The sequence below is a fragment of the Poecile atricapillus genome, chromosome 28 (genome assembly GCF_030490865.1).
Source record: "Poecile atricapillus isolate bPoeAtr1 chromosome 28, bPoeAtr1.hap1, whole genome shotgun sequence".
In the NCBI taxonomy this organism is placed as follows: Eukaryota; Metazoa; Chordata; class Aves; order Passeriformes; family Paridae; genus Poecile; species Poecile atricapillus.
Genome location: NC_081276.1, coordinates 1,763,528 through 1,780,163, shown reverse-complemented (window position 1 = coordinate 1,780,163; position 16,636 = coordinate 1,763,528). Strand labels below are relative to the sequence as shown.

General features: G+C 52.2%; 2 protein-coding genes across 8 annotated transcripts; one reads left to right on the top strand and one right to left on the bottom strand.

The window, feature by feature from the left end:
* Nucleotides 1–937: 937 nt before the first annotated feature.
* On the top strand, nt 938–4,827 carry NR2C2AP (nuclear receptor 2C2 associated protein). Of its 4 annotated transcripts, none has more exons than XM_058859025.1 (5): nt 938–958; nt 1,894–1,940; nt 2,391–2,481; nt 2,563–2,668; nt 4,386–4,827. In XM_058859025.1, the coding sequence occupies exons 2-5, from the start codon at nt 1,900–1,902 to the stop codon at nt 4,544–4,546; spliced, it is 399 nt and encodes a 132-aa protein (XP_058715008.1). In that variant the 5' UTR covers nt 938–958; nt 1,894–1,899; the 3' UTR covers nt 4,547–4,827. The 4 variants fall into 4 exon arrangements, with proteins under 4 accessions (XP_058715008.1, XP_058715005.1, XP_058715007.1 ...); XM_058859022.1 differs by lacking the exon at nt 938–958 and adding an exon at nt 965–1,103; XM_058859024.1 differs by lacking the exon at nt 938–958 and adding an exon at nt 966–1,103 and having other exon boundaries at nt 1,898–1,940.
* Nucleotides 4,828–5,657: 830 nt separating this feature from the next.
* RFXANK (regulatory factor X associated ankyrin containing protein) lies at nt 5,658–16,478 on the bottom strand. Of its 4 annotated transcripts, none has more exons than XM_058859008.1 (10): nt 16,364–16,478; nt 14,688–14,835; nt 13,798–13,872; nt 12,476–12,556; nt 10,918–10,983; nt 10,555–10,655; nt 9,122–9,247; nt 8,009–8,075; nt 7,786–7,866; nt 5,658–5,897 (listed from the first exon to the last, which is right to left on the bottom strand). In XM_058859008.1, the coding sequence occupies exons 2-10, from the start codon at nt 14,758–14,760 to the stop codon at nt 5,836–5,838; spliced, it is 732 nt and encodes a 243-aa protein (XP_058714991.1). In that variant the 5' UTR covers nt 14,761–14,835; nt 16,364–16,478; the 3' UTR covers nt 5,658–5,835. The 4 variants fall into 4 exon arrangements, with proteins under 4 accessions (XP_058714991.1, XP_058714990.1, XP_058714989.1 ...); XM_058859007.1 differs by having other exon boundaries at nt 14,688–14,846; nt 16,354–16,465; XM_058859006.1 differs by lacking the exon at nt 16,364–16,478 and adding an exon at nt 16,265–16,345 and having other exon boundaries at nt 14,688–14,846.
* Between the last annotated feature and the right edge of the window lie 158 nt (nt 16,479–16,636).

The following is a 16,636-nucleotide window of genomic DNA, read 5'->3' as shown; positions in this document are numbered from 1 at the left end:
CTCCGGGATCTGCAGGGATTCAGGGATTAGCAGGGAGATGCAGGGATGCGGGAACACGCAGGGATTCGCGGGGATGTGCAGAGATTTGCAGGGATGTGTGGGGATGCAGGAATTCAGGGATTCAGGAGCTGCAGGGAATCGCAGGCACGTGCAGGGATGCGGAGGCTCAGGAATGACGGGATCCAGGAATCCAGAGGTTTAGGGATGCAGGGAAATGCGGGGTTTCAGGGATTCGGGAATGCGGGGATCTGTCCCTGTCCCTGTCCCTGTCCCTGTCCCTGTCCCTGTCCCTGTCCCTGTCCCTGTCCCTGCCAGTGCCACCTGCAGATCCGTCCCGGGAAGGTCCCCGAGCCCCCCCGTGTCCCCGCCCGGGTCCCCCCAGCACCGGGAAGGGAAGGGGGGATCCCCCGATCCCAAGGACACGCGGGCACCGGGAGCGGTACCGGGGGCGAGCACGGCGGGGCCGGACAGGGGAGGGGGGACACGGAGGGGACACGGAGGGGTCTCGGGTGGTCCCGGGGGATGTGGGGACACGGAGGGGTCTCGGGTGACCCCGGGCGGGGTTGGGGGGACACGGAGGGGTCTCGGGTGACCCCGGGCGGGGCTGGGGGAACACGGAGGGGTCTCAGGTGGCCCCGGGCTGGGGGGACACGGAGGGGTCTCGGGTGACCCCGGGCGGGGTTGGGGGGACACGGAGGGGTCTCGGGTGGGGGATGTGGGGACACGGAGGGGTCTCGGGTGGCCCCGGGGGATGTGGGGGACACGGAGGAGTCTCGGGTGGCCCCAGGGATGCGGGGACACGGAGGGGTCTCGGGTGGGGGATGCGGGGACACGGAGGGGTCTCGGGTGGCCCCGGGCTGGGGACACACGGAGCTGCCATCCCGAGGTCCCGCGGTGCCGAGGGCGGTACCGGACACCGGGAGCGGGGCGGCCGCTCCGCCTCTTCCTGCGGCGGGCGGTGAGCGCGGGGCGGCCCCGGCGGGACCGGGAGGGGAGCGGGGAGCGGCCCCCGGGGGTCCCCGCTGCTGTCCGAGGGTCCCCAGGGCTGCGCAGGGCTCCCCGCTGCTGTCCGGGTGTCACCGGTGCTGCTCGGGAGGTCCCCGGTGCGATCCGAGGGTCCCCGTTCGTCCCCAGCTCTGGTTTGGTGTCCCCAGGGCTGTTTTGGTGTCCCCAGGGCTGTTTTGGGTGTCCCCAGCTCTGGTTTGGTGTCCCCAGGGCTGTTTTGGTGTCCCCAGGGCTGTTTTGGGTGTCCCCAGCGCTGTTTTGGTGTCCCCAGGCTCTTTGGGTGTCCCCAGCGCTGTTTGGGTGCCCCCAGGGCTGTTTAGGTGTCCCCAGGGCTGTTTTGGGTGTCCCCAGCTCTGGTTTGGGTGTCCCCAGGGCTGTTTCGGGTGTCCCCAGCGCTGTTTTGGTGTCCCCAGGCTCTTTGGGGTGTCCCCAGGCTCTTTGGGTGTCCCCAGCGCTGTTTGGGTGTCCCCAGGGCTGTTTAGGTGTCCCCAGGGCTGTTTAGGTGTCCCCAGGGCTGGTTTGGGTCTCCCCAGCTCTGGTTTGGGTGTCCCCAGCGTTGTTTGGGTGTCCCCAGCTCTGTCTGGGTGTCCCCAGGGCTGGTTTGCTGTCCCCAGGGCTGTTATGTGTGTCCCCAGCTCTGTTTGGGTGTCCCCAGGGCTGTTTTGGTGTCCCCAGCTCTGTCTGGGTGTCCCCAGGGCTGGTTTGGTGTCCCTAGGGCTGATTTGGGTGTCCCCAGCTCTGGTTTGGGTGTCCCCAGGGCTGTTTTGGGTGTCCCCAGCTCTGTCTGAGTGTCCCCAGCTCTGGTTTGGGTGTCCCCAGGGCTGTTTTGGGTGTCCCCCTGTGTCCCTCTGTCCCCCTGTGTCCCTCACTGAGCAGCTCTCTCAGCAGGCAGCGATGCCCCTGGAGCCCCTGGTCTGTGCCCGCACGGCCACGCGGTGAGTGCTGTCCCCTCCTCGCTGTCCCCTCACTGTCCCCTCCTCGCTGTCCCCTCATTGGCCCCTCCTCGCTGTCCCTCACTGTCCCCTCACTGTCCCCTCACTGTCCCCTCGCTGTCCCCTCACTGTCCCCTCCTCGCTGTCACTCACTGTCCCTCATTGTCCCCTCCTCGCTGTCCCCTCGCTGTCCCCGCCTGTCCCCTCACTGTTCCCACTCTCCCCCGCTGTCCCCCCACTGTCCCCCGCTGTCCCTCACTGTCCCTCACTGTCCCCTCGCTGTCCCCTCACTGTCCCTCACTGTCCCCTCGCTGTCCCTCACTGTCCCCTGCTGTCCCCCACTCTCTCCCGGCTGTCCCCCCGCTGTCCCTCACTGTCCCCCGCTGTCCCCCGCTGTCCCCCGGCCCTGCCAGGGGATGTCCCTGGGGACAGGGGACGCTGATGTCCCCGCAGGGTGAGCTCGGTGCTGAACCGGGACGTGAAGCACTTCGGGAAGCAGCACCTGTTCGATGGCAGCGAGGAGACCTGCTGGAACTCGGACCAGGTGTGGGGACAGCCCGGGGAGGGGACACGGGAGCTGTCACCCCCTCCGTGTCCCCCCCATGACACTCCTGTCCCCACCCAGGGCACGTCCCAGTGGGTCACTCTGGATTTCCCCGGCCCCGTCAGGGTCTCCCAGCTCCACATCCAGTTCCAGGGGGGATTTTCCAGCCGGCTCTGCACGCTGGAAGGTGAGGGAGGCTGGGGTGGCACGGGGGTCCTGCCTCAGTTTACCCACACCTGTGTCCTGCAGGTTGTGAGAGGGAGGCTCAGAGGGATTTATCAGCAATTCCCAAATCCCAGGAGGGGTTCAGGAGCACCTGGAGCAGCTCTGTGGGTGAATAAAGAGGAGTTTGGAGCCTCTGGGTGCTTTTAGGAACCAGGAAAGATTTTGGGACAGAACCTGGAGGGGTTCAGGAGCACCAGGAGCAGCTCTGTGGGTGAATAAAGAGGAGCTGGGAGCTTCTAGAAGCCAGGGAAGATTTTGGGACAGAACCTGGAGGGGTTCAGGAGCACCTGGAGCAGCTCTGTGGGTGAATAAAGAGGAGTTGGGAGCCAGGGAAGATTTTGGGAGAGCACCAGGAGAGGTTCAGGAGCACCTGAGGCAGTTCCATGGGTGAACAAAGAGGAGCTGGGAGCCTCTGGGTGCTTTTAGGAACCAGGGGAGATTTTGGGAGAGCACCTGGAGGGGTTCAGGAACGCCTGAAGCAGCTCCATGGGTGAAAAAAGAGGAGTTTGGAGCCTCTGGGTGCTTTTAGGAACCAGGGAAGATTTTGGGACAGAACCTGGAGGGGTTCAGAAGCACCAGGAGCAACTCTGTGGGTGAACAAAAAGGAGCTGGGAGCCTCTGGAAGCCAGGGAAAATTTTGGGAAAGCACCTGGACGGGCTCAGGAGCACCAGGAACAGCTCTATGGGTAAATAAAAAGGAGCTGGGAGCTTCTAGAAGCCAGGGAAGATTTTGGGAGAGCACCTGGAGCAGCTCCATGGGTGAATAAAAAGGAGCTGGGAGCCTCTGGGTGACCCTGGGAACCAAGGAAAATTTTGGGAGAGCACCTAGAGGGGTTCAGAAGCACCAGGAGCAGCTCCATGGGTGAATAAAGAGGAGTTGGGAGCCAGGGAATATTTTGGGAGTGCACCTGGAGCAGCCCTGTGGGTGAATAAAGAGGAGCTGGGAGCCAGGGAAGAATTTGGGAGCACACCAGGAGCAGCTCCATGGGTGAATAAAGAGGAGTTGGGAGCCAGGGAAGATTTTGGGAGAGCACCAGGAGCAGCTCCATGGGTGAATAAAGAGGAGCTGGATTTTGGGAGTGCACCTGGAGCAGCTCCATGGGTGAATAAAGAGGAGCTGGGAGCCAGGGAAGATTTTGGGAGTGCACCTGGAGCAACTCTGTGGGTGAATAAAGAGGAGCTGGATTTTGGGAGAGCACCTGGAAGGGCTCAGGAGCACCAGGAGCAGCCCTGTGGGTGAATAAAGAGGAGCTGGAAGCCAGGGAAGATTTTGGGAGCGCACCTGGAGCAGCTCTGTGGGTGAAAAGAGGAGCTGGGAGCCAGGGAAGAATTTGGGAGCACACCAGGAGCAGCCCTGTGGGTGAAAAAAGAGGAGCTGGGAGCCAGGGAAGATTTTGGGAGCGCACCTGGAGCAGCCCTGTGGGTGAATAAAGAGGAGCTGGATTTTGGGAGTGCACCTGGAGCAGCTCCGTGGGTGAATAAAGAGGAGCTGGATTTTGGGAGCGCACCTGGAAGGGCTCAGGAGCACCTGGAGCAGCTCCGTGGGTGAATAAAGAGGAGCTGGGAGCCAGGGAAGATTTTGGGAGTGCATCTGGAGCAGCTCCATGGGTGAATAAAGAGGAGCTGGATTTTGGGAGCGCACCTGGGCGTACCTGAGGCTCCCCTCTCGCCCTCCCCAGGCTGCAGAAGCGGCGAGGAGCTGGTGAAAATATCGGAGCTGTACCCCCAGGACAGCCATGCCATGCAAATATCCTTTCCCAGGATGACGACTGCGCTGGAGGGGGGAAGGAATTGGGGGATTTTTTGGGAATTCTGCTGCTGGGCAGAGCAGGGGGTGTGACCCCCACCTGTGCCCCCCTCTCAGGGCGGGTCCCCCATCCCAATCCCAGAGTTATTCCTTCACTGGGAGCCGCAGGAATTCCAGCTGGAGGAGACGGTGCTGGATAAGCTGAAGATCACCTTTGGGAGCAGCACGGATTTCTTTGGGAGGGTGGTGGTTTATCACCTGGGGGTGCTGGGGGAGAGGCTCTAGGGCTGTCCCCACCTTGGTGTCCCCTGGGGTGACACTGGCGAGGGACACGGGTGTGTGATGGGACCATTAAAATAAAATAAATTAAATTAAATTATATAGAAATAATTTTCATAAATAATATATATTTATAATATATATTATATTCTAGCATTATATATTATATTATATTATATTATATTATATTATATTATATTATATTATATTATATTATATTATATTATATTATAATATATTATAATATATTATAATATAATATATTATATTATAATATAATATACTATATTATATTATAATATAGTATATTATATATTATGGTATTATATATTATATTAAATTATATATTATATAATATAAATATTATATAATATATAAAAATACATGTATATTTATATATAATATATGTATAATATATATAATATATAATATAATAATATATATAATATAATATAATATATAATAATATATATATAATATTATTATATCATACTATTATATATTAATATATATATTAATATATATATTTGTATATAAATAATATATATAAAATATATTCCTGCTTTTTCCAGGCTGCTCCTGGGAAATGAGCCCTCAGGGGTTCGATTTTAGGACAGGGAAATGTCCCCTCCCTGTGCTGTCGCTTTGGGGCCACCCCTGACAAATTTTATTTTTAAATTTTTAATTTTTTTAATTTAAATCTAATGTTTTCTGTCTGCCAGAATCCCGCAGGATTTTTCCTCCTGGCTGTGGCAGCGTTATGGGAGCTTCCCTTTCCACAGGGACAGCTCTGGAACTGGAATTCCAGGATGCTGAGGGGAAAACTTTGACTCAGTTTCCCCCCAAAAAACTGGGATTGGGAATGGATCTGGGATGGATGCAGCAGAAAAGGCTCCACAGAGCCGCTTCCAAATTTAATTCCACCAAATTTAATTCCAATTAAGAGTTTGCTTCCAATGGCAAACACAGAGCAGCCGGGGCTGGAATGAGTGTCCCTGGATTTCAGGCATGGCCGCCACGCACCGAGGGCAGAAATTCCCGGATTTCTCCTGGTCGGGATGAGGCCGTGGTGATTTCTTTTTCATTTTTTCTTTTTTTTTTTTTCATTTCTTCTTCTTCTTGTTCTGGAACAGCTTCAGGATGTGGTTCTCCATCACCTGCTGGACTGAGGGTGGGACAGGGGTGGAATTCAGGGAAGCTGCTCCGGGAAGGAGCCGCTCACCATTTCCCTCTTGTTTTCTGAGGGAAAAATTCCATTTTCTGAGGGGAAATCCCTGTTTTCTGAGGGGAAAATCCATTTTCTGAGGGGAAAAATACGTTTTCTGAGGGGAAAATCCCTGTTTTCTGAGGGGAAAAATACATTTTCTGAGGGAAAATCCCTGTTTCCTGAGGGGAAAATCCATTTTCTGAGGGGAAAATCCATTTTCTGAGGGGAAAATCCCTGTCTTCTGAGGGAAAATCCATTTTCTGAGGGGAAAATAATCCCTGTTTTCTGAGGGGAAAAAAATCCCCTGTTTTCTGAGGGGAAAATGCTTGTTTTCTGAGGGGAAAAAAATCCCTGTTTTCTGAGGGGAAAATGCTTGTTTTCTGAGGGGAAAATGCTTGTTTTCTGAGGAGAAAAAAATCCCCTGTTTTCTGAGGGGAAAATGCTTGTTTTCTGGGGGAAAATCCCTGTTTTCTGAGGGAAAAAAATCCTTGTTTTCTGAGGGGAAAAAATCCCTGTTTTCTAAGGGGGAAAAAAATCTCGGTTTTCTGAGGGGAAAAAGCCCTGTTTTCTGAGAGAAAAAAATCCATCTTTTGAGGGAAAAAAATTCCCTGTTTTCTAAGGGAAAAAATCCTTGTTTTCTGAGGCAAAATCCTTGTTTTCTCAGGGGAAATCTGTGATCTGAGGGAAAATCCTTGTTTTCTGAGGGGAAATCCTTGTTTTCTCAGGGGAACCCCATGTTTTCTGAGGGAAAAATCCCTGTTTTCTGAGGGAAAACCCTTCTTTTCTCAGGGGAAAACCCACATTTTCTGAGGGAAACCCATATTTTCTGAGGCAAATCCCTGTTTTCTGAGGAAAATCCCTGTTTTCTGAGGCAAAATCCCTGTTTTCCGAGGAAAATCCCCGCTTTGCGAGGGAAAATCCCTGTTTTCTGAGGGAAAAATCCGTTTTCTGAGGGAAAATCCCTGTTTTCTGAGGGAAATCCCATTTTCCGAGGAAAATCTCTGTTTTCCGAGGAAAAATCCCTGTTTTCTGAGGGAAAATCCGTTTTCTGAGGGAAACCCACTTTCTGAGGGAAAAATCCCTGTTTTCCGAGGAAAAATCCTTGTTTTCTGAGGAAAAATCCCTGTTTTCCGAGGAAAATCCCTGTTTTCTGAGGAAAAATCCTTGTTTTCTGAGGAAAAATCCCTGTTTTCCGAGGAAAATCCCTGTTTTCCGAGGAAAAATCCCTGTTTTCTGAGGGAAAATCCCTGTTTTCTGAGGGAAACCCACTTTCTGAGGGAAAATTCCCTGTTTTCTGAGGGAAAATCCCTGTTTTCCAAGGAAAATCCCTGTTTTCCAAGGAAAAATCCATTTTCTGAGGAAAATCCCTGTTTTCTGAGGAAAATTCCCTGTTTTCCGAGGAAAAATCCTTGTTTTCTGAGGAAAAATCCCTGTTTTCTGAGGGAAAATCCCTGTTTTCTGAGGGAAAATCCCTGTTTTTTGAGGGAAACCCACTTTCTGAGGGAAAATTCCCTGTTTTCCGAGGAAAATCCCTGTTTTCTGAGGGAAAAAAATCCCTGTTTTCTGAGGGAAAAATCCCTGTTTTCTGAGGGAAAATTCCCTGTTTTCTGAGGGAAACCCACTTTCTGAGGGAAAATTCCCTGTTTTCTAAGGAAAATCCCTGTTTTCTGAGGGAAAATCCCTGTTTTCCGAGGAAAATCCCTGTTTTCCGAGGAAAAATCCCTGTTTTCCGAGGAAAATCCCCGCTTTGCGAGGGAAAATCCCTGTTTTCCGAGGAAAATCCCTGTTTTCCGAGGAAAATCCCCATTTTCCAAGGAAAATCCATTTTCCTCAGGGGAACACTCACCTTTCTTGTGTCCCAGAGCCACGGCCAGGTCCATGGGGGTGTACCCCGAATCCGCCTCCTCCGTCAGGTCAGCGCCGCAGGCTGCGGGTGGGGAACGAGGGGTTGGGGAAAAAGGGACCCCAAAATCCGCCCCTGGATCCCCGGGATCTGTTCCCGAGGCTGGGAAGGAGCGATTGCAGCGATTCCAGGGGCTGGGATCACCGGGAGCGGGTTTGTGCCTTACCCAGCAGAGCCTCCACGCACTTGACGTGGTTCCCGCGCACGGCGTAGAGCAGGGGGGTGCCCCCGTTCTGTGGGGAGGGAAAAGTCATTCCCGAGATCCCCAAAGATCCCGGTGGATTCCCTCAGGAGATTCCTGATCCTCCTTTCATCCGCTCCCAGCTCCAAACTGATGGGATCTGATGGGTTTCCCCAGCCAGACTTGACCAGTTTGAGGCTGGGATTCACTGGGATCCCATTCCAGACTCTCCCAGCTCCAAACTGGGATCCCATTCCAGACTGGGATCCCATTCCAGACTCTCCCAGCTCCAAACTGGGATCCCATTCCAGACTGGGATCCCATTCCAGACTCTCCCAGCTCCAAACTGGGATCCCATTCCAGACTGGGATCCCATTCCAGACTCTCCCAGCTCCAAACTGGGATCCCATTCCAGCCCCTCCCAGCTCCAAACTGGGATTCACTGGGATCCCATTCCAGCCCCTCCCAGCTCCAAACTGGGATTCACTGGGATCCCATCCCAGCCTCTCCCAGTTCCAGTCTGGTGTCCCCTGGCCATGCTGGTGGCACTGAGGAGGTTTATCCTGGTGTCCCCTCAGTCCTCATTGTCCCTAAAGTCCCCTGTGTCCTCTGCTGTCCCCAGTGTCTCTGGTGTCCCCTCTGTCCCCTCACTGTCCCCTCTGTCCCCTGCTGTCCCCCCACTGTCCCCGCTGTCCCCCCACTGTCCCTGGTGTCCCCTCTGTCCCCTCACTGTCCCCTCACTGTCCCCGCTGTCCCTCACTGTCCCCCTCTGTCCCCTCACTGTCCCCTCTGTCCCCCTGTCCCCTCACTGTCCCAACTGTCCCCCTCACTGTCCCCACTGTCCCCTCACTGTCCCCACTGTCCCCTCACTGTCCCCTCTGTCCCTCTGTCCCCTCACTGTCCCCTCTGTCCCCTCTGTCCCCACTGTCCCCTCTGTCCCCACTGTCCCCCTGCTGTCCCTGGTGGCCCCTCTGTCCCCTCTGTCCCCACTGTCCCCTCACTGTCCCCACTGTCCCCACTGTCCCCTCACTGTCCCCTCTGTCCCCCTGCTGTCCCCACTGTCCCCCTGCTGTCCCCAAGCCGTGCAGGTGTCCTCACCCAGTCGTAGGTGTTGATGTCCACGTCCCTGTCCAGCAGCATGGTGACAATGTCGGTGTAGCCGCCCATGCTGGCCAGGGCCAGCGCGCTCTCCCTCTCCTTGGCCAGCGCGTGAGGGTCAGCGCCCTGGGGACAGCCACAGCCAGGGGACACTGCCAGGTGACCCTGACACAGCCACCCCTGCCCACACCACAATCCTCACTGGGATTTATTTCAATTTTCCAGTTCCTTCCCCTGACCAAAATCCTTACTGGGAATATTTGAATTATCCCCTGACCAAAATCCTTACTGGGAATATTTGAATTATTTTTGAATTTGGAATTTTCCAGTTCCCTCCCTTGACCAAAACCCTTAACTGGGAATATTTGAATTTTCCAGTTCTTTCCCCTGACCAAAACCCTTAACTGGGAATATTTGAATTATCCCCTGACCAAAATCCTTACTGGGAATATTTGAATTATTTTTGAATTTCAATTTTCCAGTTCCCTCCCCTGACCAAAATCCTTACTGGGAATATTTGAATTATTTTTGAATTTCAATTTTCCAGTTCCCTCCCCTGACCAAAATCCTTACTGGGAATATTTGAATTATTTTTGAATTTCAATTTTCCAGTTCCCTCCCCTGACCAAAACCCTTAACTGGGAATATTTGAATTATTTTTGAATTTCAATATTCCAGTTCCCTCCCCGCACCAGAATCCTCACTGGGATTTATTTCAATTTTCCAGTTCCTTCCCCTGACCAAAATCCTTACTGGGAATATTTGAATTATTTTTGAATTTGGAATTTTCCAGTTCCCTCCCTTGACCAAAATCCTTAACTGGGAATATTTGAATTATCCCCTGACCAAAATCCTTACTGGGAATATTTGAATTATTTTTGAATTTCAATTTTCCAGTTCCCTCCCTTGACCAAAATCCTTTACTGGGAATATTTAAAATTTCCAGTTCCTTCCCCTGACCAAAATCCTTACTGGGAATATTTGAATTATTTTTGAATTTGGAATTTTCCAGTTCCCTCCCCTGACCAAAATCCTTAACTGGGAATATTTTAATTATTTTTGAATTTCAATATTCCAGTTCCCTCCCCAGACCAGAATCCTCACTGGGATTTATTTCAATTTTCCAGTTCCTTCCCCTGACCAAAATCCTTACTGGGAATATTTGAATTATTTTTTGAATTTGATTTTTCCAGTTCCCTCCCCTGACCAAAATCCTTATTGGGAATATTTGAATTATTTTTGAATTTGGAATTTTCCAGTTCCCTCCCTTGACCAAAATCCTTAACTGGGAATATTTCAATTTTCCAGTTCCTTCCCCTGACCAAAATCCTCACTGGGAATATTTGAATTTTCCTCCATCCTGATGGATCCTCATCCCTTTTTTCCGCTGGATTTTGGAAGCCCCTGGATTTTGGAAGTGTCCCAGGGCTCACCCATTCCAGGAGGTGCCGGACGGTCTCGATCTCCCCGAAAGCTGCAGCCCAGATCAGGGGGGTGAAGCCTCTCTCGTCGGGTTTGTTCACCAGATTCTCACCTGGGCAGGTGAAAACAGCCAGGGTGAACCCCCTGTGCTCCCAGTTAAACCAGTAAAGGCTGGAAAACCACCTCAAGCAGCTGGTGGATGGTTGGAATTGATGATTTTTGGGGATTTTTTTCCCCATCTCCAAAACTGGAAAAATCTTCCCAAAAAAAAAATAAAACCAAAAACCCACCCCCAGTTCCAGTGGTTTTAATTCTGAGTGCAAACCAAGCTGAGAGGACCTGGCAGGTCCTGGCAGGGACAAAGGGACACCAACCTTTCCTCAGGTGCTCCTTCAGCTGGATGAGCTCCCCTTGGGCAGCCAGCTGGTGGATGGACAGCGCTGGGAGAGACAAATCCGTCAGGAAAAGCAATTCCCTGCAAATCTGGGACAGTGGGAGCTGCTCCAGGGGGGCCCCAGCCCCTCTCCTGCTGTCCCCAAAATTCCTGGGGTGGCCCCAGCCCCTCTCCTGCTGTCCCCAAAATTCCTGGGGTGGCTCCAATCCTTTCCCTGCTCTCCCCAAATTCCTGGGGTGGCCCCAAATCCCTCTCCTGCTCTCCCCAAAATTCCTGGGGTGACCCCAATCCTTTCCCTGCTCTCCCCAAATTCCCAGGGTGGCCCCAATCCTTTCCCTGCTGTCCCCAAACCCCAGGGTGTCTCCAATCCCTCTCCTGCTGTCCCCAAAATTCCTGGGGTGGCTCCAATCCTTTCCCTGCTGTCCCCAAATTCCCAGGCTGGCCCAAATCCATCTCCTGATGTCCCCAAATTCTTGGAGTGTCTCCAATCCTTTCCCTGCTGTCCCCAAATTCTGGGGGTGGCCCCAATCCCTTTCCTGATGTCCCCAAATTCCCAGGGTGGCCCCAATCCATTCCCTGATCTCCCCAAAATCCTGGGGTGGCTCCAATCCTTTCCCTGCTCTCCCCAAATTCCCAGGGTGGCTCCAATCCCTCTCCTGCTGCCCCCAAATTCCCAGGGTGGCCCAAATCCTTTCTCTGATGTCCCCAAATTCCTGGGGTGGCCCCAGCCCCTCTCCTGCTGTCCCCAAATTCCTGGGGTGGCCCAAATCCCTCTTTTGATCTCCCCAAATTCCCAGGGGTGTCCCCAACCCCTCTCCTGCTGTCCCCAGATCCCAGGGGTGTCCCCAACCCCTCTCCTGCTGTCCCCAAATTCCTGGGGTGGCCCCAATCCTTTCTCTGATGTCCCCAAAATCCTGGGGTGGCTCCAATCCTTTCCCTGCTGTCCCCAAATCCCAGGGGTGTCTCCAATCCCTCTCCTGCTGTCCCCAAACTCCCAGGGGTGTCCCCCAATCCCTCTCCTGCTGTCCCCAAATCCCAGGGGTGTCCCCAACCCCTCTCCTGCTGTCCCCAAATCCCAGGGGTGTCCCCAACCCCTCTCCTGCTGTCCCCAAATCCCAGGGGTGTCCCCAACCCCTCTCCTGATGTCCCCAGATCCCAGGGGTGTCCCCAACCCCTCTCCTGATGTCCCCAAATCCCAGGGGTGTCCCCAACCCCTCTCCTGATCTCCCCAAATCCCAGGGGTGTCCCCAACCCCTCTCCTGATCTCCCCAAATCCTGGGATGGCTTCAACCATTTCCCTGCTGTCCCCAAATCCCAGGGGTGTCTCAAATCCCTCTCCTGCTGTCCCCAAACTCCCAGGGTGTCCCCAACCCCTCTCCTGATGTCCCCAAAATCCCAGGGGTGTCCCCAACCCCTCTCCTGCTGTCCGCAGATCCCAGGGGTGTCCCCAACCCCTCTCCTGATCTCCCCAAATCCCAGGGGTGTCCCCAACCCCTCTCCTGCTGTCCCCAAACCCCGAGGTGGCCCTGGGCACTCACTGTCCAGCGTGGCCGGCAGCGCTGACACCTCGTTGCCTCTCTGTCTGTTGGTCAAGGTGTTGGAATGTTTCAGGGGGAAACCTGCCAGGGACAGCACAATCCAGAGGGTTTTCATTTAATTTCTATTAATTTCCATTAATTCTCTATTAATTTGGGTTTATTCTCTGTTAATTTGTTGGTTCTCCATTTATTTTGGGTTTATTCGCTTTGTTTTTTATTTGTTTTGGGTCTGTGCTCTGTTAAATTTGGGTTTATTCTCTGTATATTTTGCTGTTTTCTATTAAATTTTCTGTTTATTTTCTATTCATTTGGGGTTTCTTCTTGATTTATTTATTTATTCTATTATTTGTTTATATTATATTGATATATTTATTATTTTATATATATAATTTATATATTATATTTATTTATATTTATAATATATTTATTTATATTATTATTTATTCTATTCTATTTGTTTATTTGGATTTATTCTCTTCATTTTGGGTTTATTCACCATTAGTTTAGGGTTTATTCTCTATTTATTCTCTACTTATTTGTTTATTCTCTACTAATTCTCGACTAATTTCAGGCTTATTTTCAATTTATTTATTCTCTATTAATTTCAGGATTATTCTCTATTAATTTCAGGATTATTCTCTATTAATTTCAGGACTATTCTCTATTAATTTCAGGATTATTCTCTATTAATTTCAGGATTATTCTCTATTAATTTCAGGATTATTCTCTATTAATTTCAGGATTATTCTCTATTAATTTCAGGACTATTCTCTATTAATTTCAGGATTATTCTCTATTAATTTCAGGACTATTCTCTATTAATTTCAGGATTATTCTCTATTAATTTCAGGATTATTCTCTATTAATTTCAGGACGAGTCTCTATTAATTTCTGGTTCATTTTCTATTTATTTATTATCTATTCATTTATTCTCTACTAATTTATTTATTAATTTATCCTCTATTAATTTTACCCTTACTCTCTATTAATTTTGAGTCTACTCTTTATTTATTTCCTTATTCCCTACTAATTTAAGTTTATTTTCCATTTATTTATGATCCATCCTCCCATTTCCCATCCTTGCCGGCCTTTGTGAATCTTGAAGTGTTTCCAGCCCCAGATTTGCAGTTTTTTTGGGGAAAAATCCAAGGAAAACGCGATTCCCATCTCCAATTCCAGCGTGGAGCTGCAGCGACCTCTCAGGGCTGGCAGGAGGAGTCGGCACCAAAATTTGGGATTGGGATTTTCCACTTTTCCGCCTCTTTCCCCGGATTTTTGGGATCAGAGATCCCTGGAATTTTCCCCCTCTGTGCCACACTCACCATCCAGGGCCGGGGGCTCGGTGTTCTGGGAATCCATGGAAGCAGCCGAGGAATTCCGCAGGGTCTCGGCTCCACCTGCAATCCACAGGATTCTTTGGGATTCTTTGGGATTTCTTTGGGATTTTTTGGGATTTCTTTGGGATTTTTTGGGGATTTTTTGGGATTCTTTGGGATTCTTTGGGATTTCTTTGGGATTTTTTGGGGATTTTTTGGGATTTTTTTTGGATTCTTTGGGATTTTTTTGGGATTTTTTGGGGATTTTTTGGGGATTTTTTGGGGATTTTTTGGGGATTTTTTTGGGATATTTTGGGATTCTTTGGGATTTCTCTGGGATTTTTTGGGATTTTTTTGGGATTTTTTTGGGATTCTTTGGGATTCTTTGGGATTCTTTTGGGTGGAATCCACCACGGGATTTTTTGGGATTCTTTGGGATTTCTTTGGGATTCTTTGGGGATTTTTTTGGGATTTCTTTGCGATTCTTTGGGATTTTTTGGGATTCTTTGGGATTCCTTTGGGTAGAATCCACCACGGGATTCTTTGGGATTCTCTGGGATTCTTTTGGGTGGAATCCACCATGGGATTTTCTGGGATTCTTTGGGATTCTTTGGGATTCTCTGGGATTCCTTTTGGGTGGAATCCACCACGGGATTCTCTGGGATTCTTTGGGATTCTCTGGGATTCCTTTGGGTGGAATCCACCACGGGATTCTTTGGGATTCTCTGGGATTCCTTTGCGTGGAATCCACCACAGGATTCTTTGGGATCACCCATGGTGGTGGTGCTGGGGGGATTTTTGGGGTGTCCTGGGCTGGATGATCCCACTGAGCTCAGGAGATCCCAAGCAGCTCCCAGTTTCCAGGAGGATCCCGGATCCCAACATTCCCAACTCACCATCGCCGCATTCCGGGAGCGCCACATCCCGATCCTGCTGGGGACACGCCGAGGGGACCCCGCTGTCCCCCATGGCCACCAGCTCCTCCGCTGCCTTTTCACCCTTTTCCCCCTTTTTTCACCCAATTCTGGGGGGCTCCAGCTGCTCCTTCACCTTCCCGGCACACGGATGGGTTGGGAAGAGGGGGGAAAACAGGGATGTGTGGACTCTGAGTGCTTGTGAGCCCCAAACTGCAGCGGAGTTTGGGGTTCCCTCTGCCCTCCCCATTCCTAAGGACCCCCCTTTCCATCCTCATCCTGTTCCTGGGATCCCCCATTTCCATCCTCATCCTGTTCCTGGGATCCCTCTTATTCTCCTCATCCTGTTTCTGGGATCCCCCATTTTCCTCCACATCCTATTCCTGGGATCCCCCTTATTCTCCACATCCCTATTCCTGGGATCCCCTTTTCCCTGTTCCTGGGATCCCCCATTTCCATCCTCATCCTGTTCCTGGGATCCCCTTTTTCCTGGGATCCCCCATTTCCATCCACATCCTATTCCTGGGATCCCCTTTTCCCTATTCCTGGGATCCCCCATTTCCCTCCTCATCCTGTTCCGGGGATCCCCTTTTCCCTGTTCCTGGGATCCCCCCTTTCCATCCTCATCCTATTCCTGGGATCCCCCTTATTCTCCTCATCCTATTCCTGGGATTCCCCCTTATTTTTCTCATCCCTGTTCCTGGGATCCCCTTTTCCCTGTTCCTGGGATCCCCCTTTATTCTCCTCATCCTATTCCTGGGATCCCCCCATTTCCCTCCTCATCCCTGTTCCTGGGATCCCCCCTTATTCTCCTCATCCTATTCCTGGGATCCCACATTTCCCTCGACATTCCTTTTCCTGGGGTCCCTCTCACCCTTCCCATCCCTATTTTTGGGGTCCTCCTCCTCTCCCTATCCCTGTTCCTGGGGTCCCCCTTTCCCTCACATCCCAATTCCTGGGATCCCTCTCCGTTCCCATCCCAATTCCTGGGATCCCCCTCTGTTCCCATCCCAATTCCTGGGATCCCTCTCCATTCCCATCCCAATTCCTGGGATCCCTCTCCATTCCCATCCCAATTCCTGGGATCCCTCTCCATTCCCATCCCAATTCCTGGGATCCCTCTCCATTCCCATCCCTGTTCCTGGGGTCCCCCTCTGTTCCCATCCCAATTCCTGGGATCCCTCTCCGTTCCCATCCCAATTCCCGGCACTCCCGACACTCCCAACCGCCGCTCCCGGAGCTCGGCCCCGGGATCCCCGGGACCCTCCCGTCCCTTCTCCCCAGCCCCGCCGCCTCCACTCCCCGTTCCCGTTCCCATTCCCTCTCCCGCTCCCTCTCCCGTTCCCGCTCCCGTTCCCTCTCCCGTTCCCGCTCCCTCTCCCGTTCCCTCTCCCGTTCCCTCTCCCGTTCCCTCTCCCTCTCCCGTTCCCTCTCCCTCTCCCGTTCCCGTTCCCTCTCCCTCTCCCTCTCCCGTTCCCTCTCCCGTTCCCTCTCCCGCTCCCGTTCCCTCTCCCGCTCCCTCTCCCGTTCCCTCTCCCGTTCCCGTTCCCGGTCTCACCGCGGCCTCCCCGGTGCTCTCCCCCCTCACTTCCCGTTGCTGCGAACCGGGATCCACCGAGCGAACCGGGAGCCACCGAGCGTCCTCACCGGTAACAAACCGGGAGCCACCGAGCGAACCGGGGGTGACAAACCGGGATCCACCGAGCGAACCGGGAATGACAAACCGGGATCCACCGAGCGAACCGGGGGTGACAAACCGGGAGCCACCGAGCGTCCTCACCGATAACAAACCGGGATCCACCGAGCGAACCGGGGTGACAAACCGGGAGCCACCGAGCGTCCCCGGGGGTGACAACTGGAACGTTGTCACCGCGGCCGCGTTCCCAGCCGGGGCTGTTTTCTCGGCAGGGTTCCGGGGGGGGCAGTTCCGG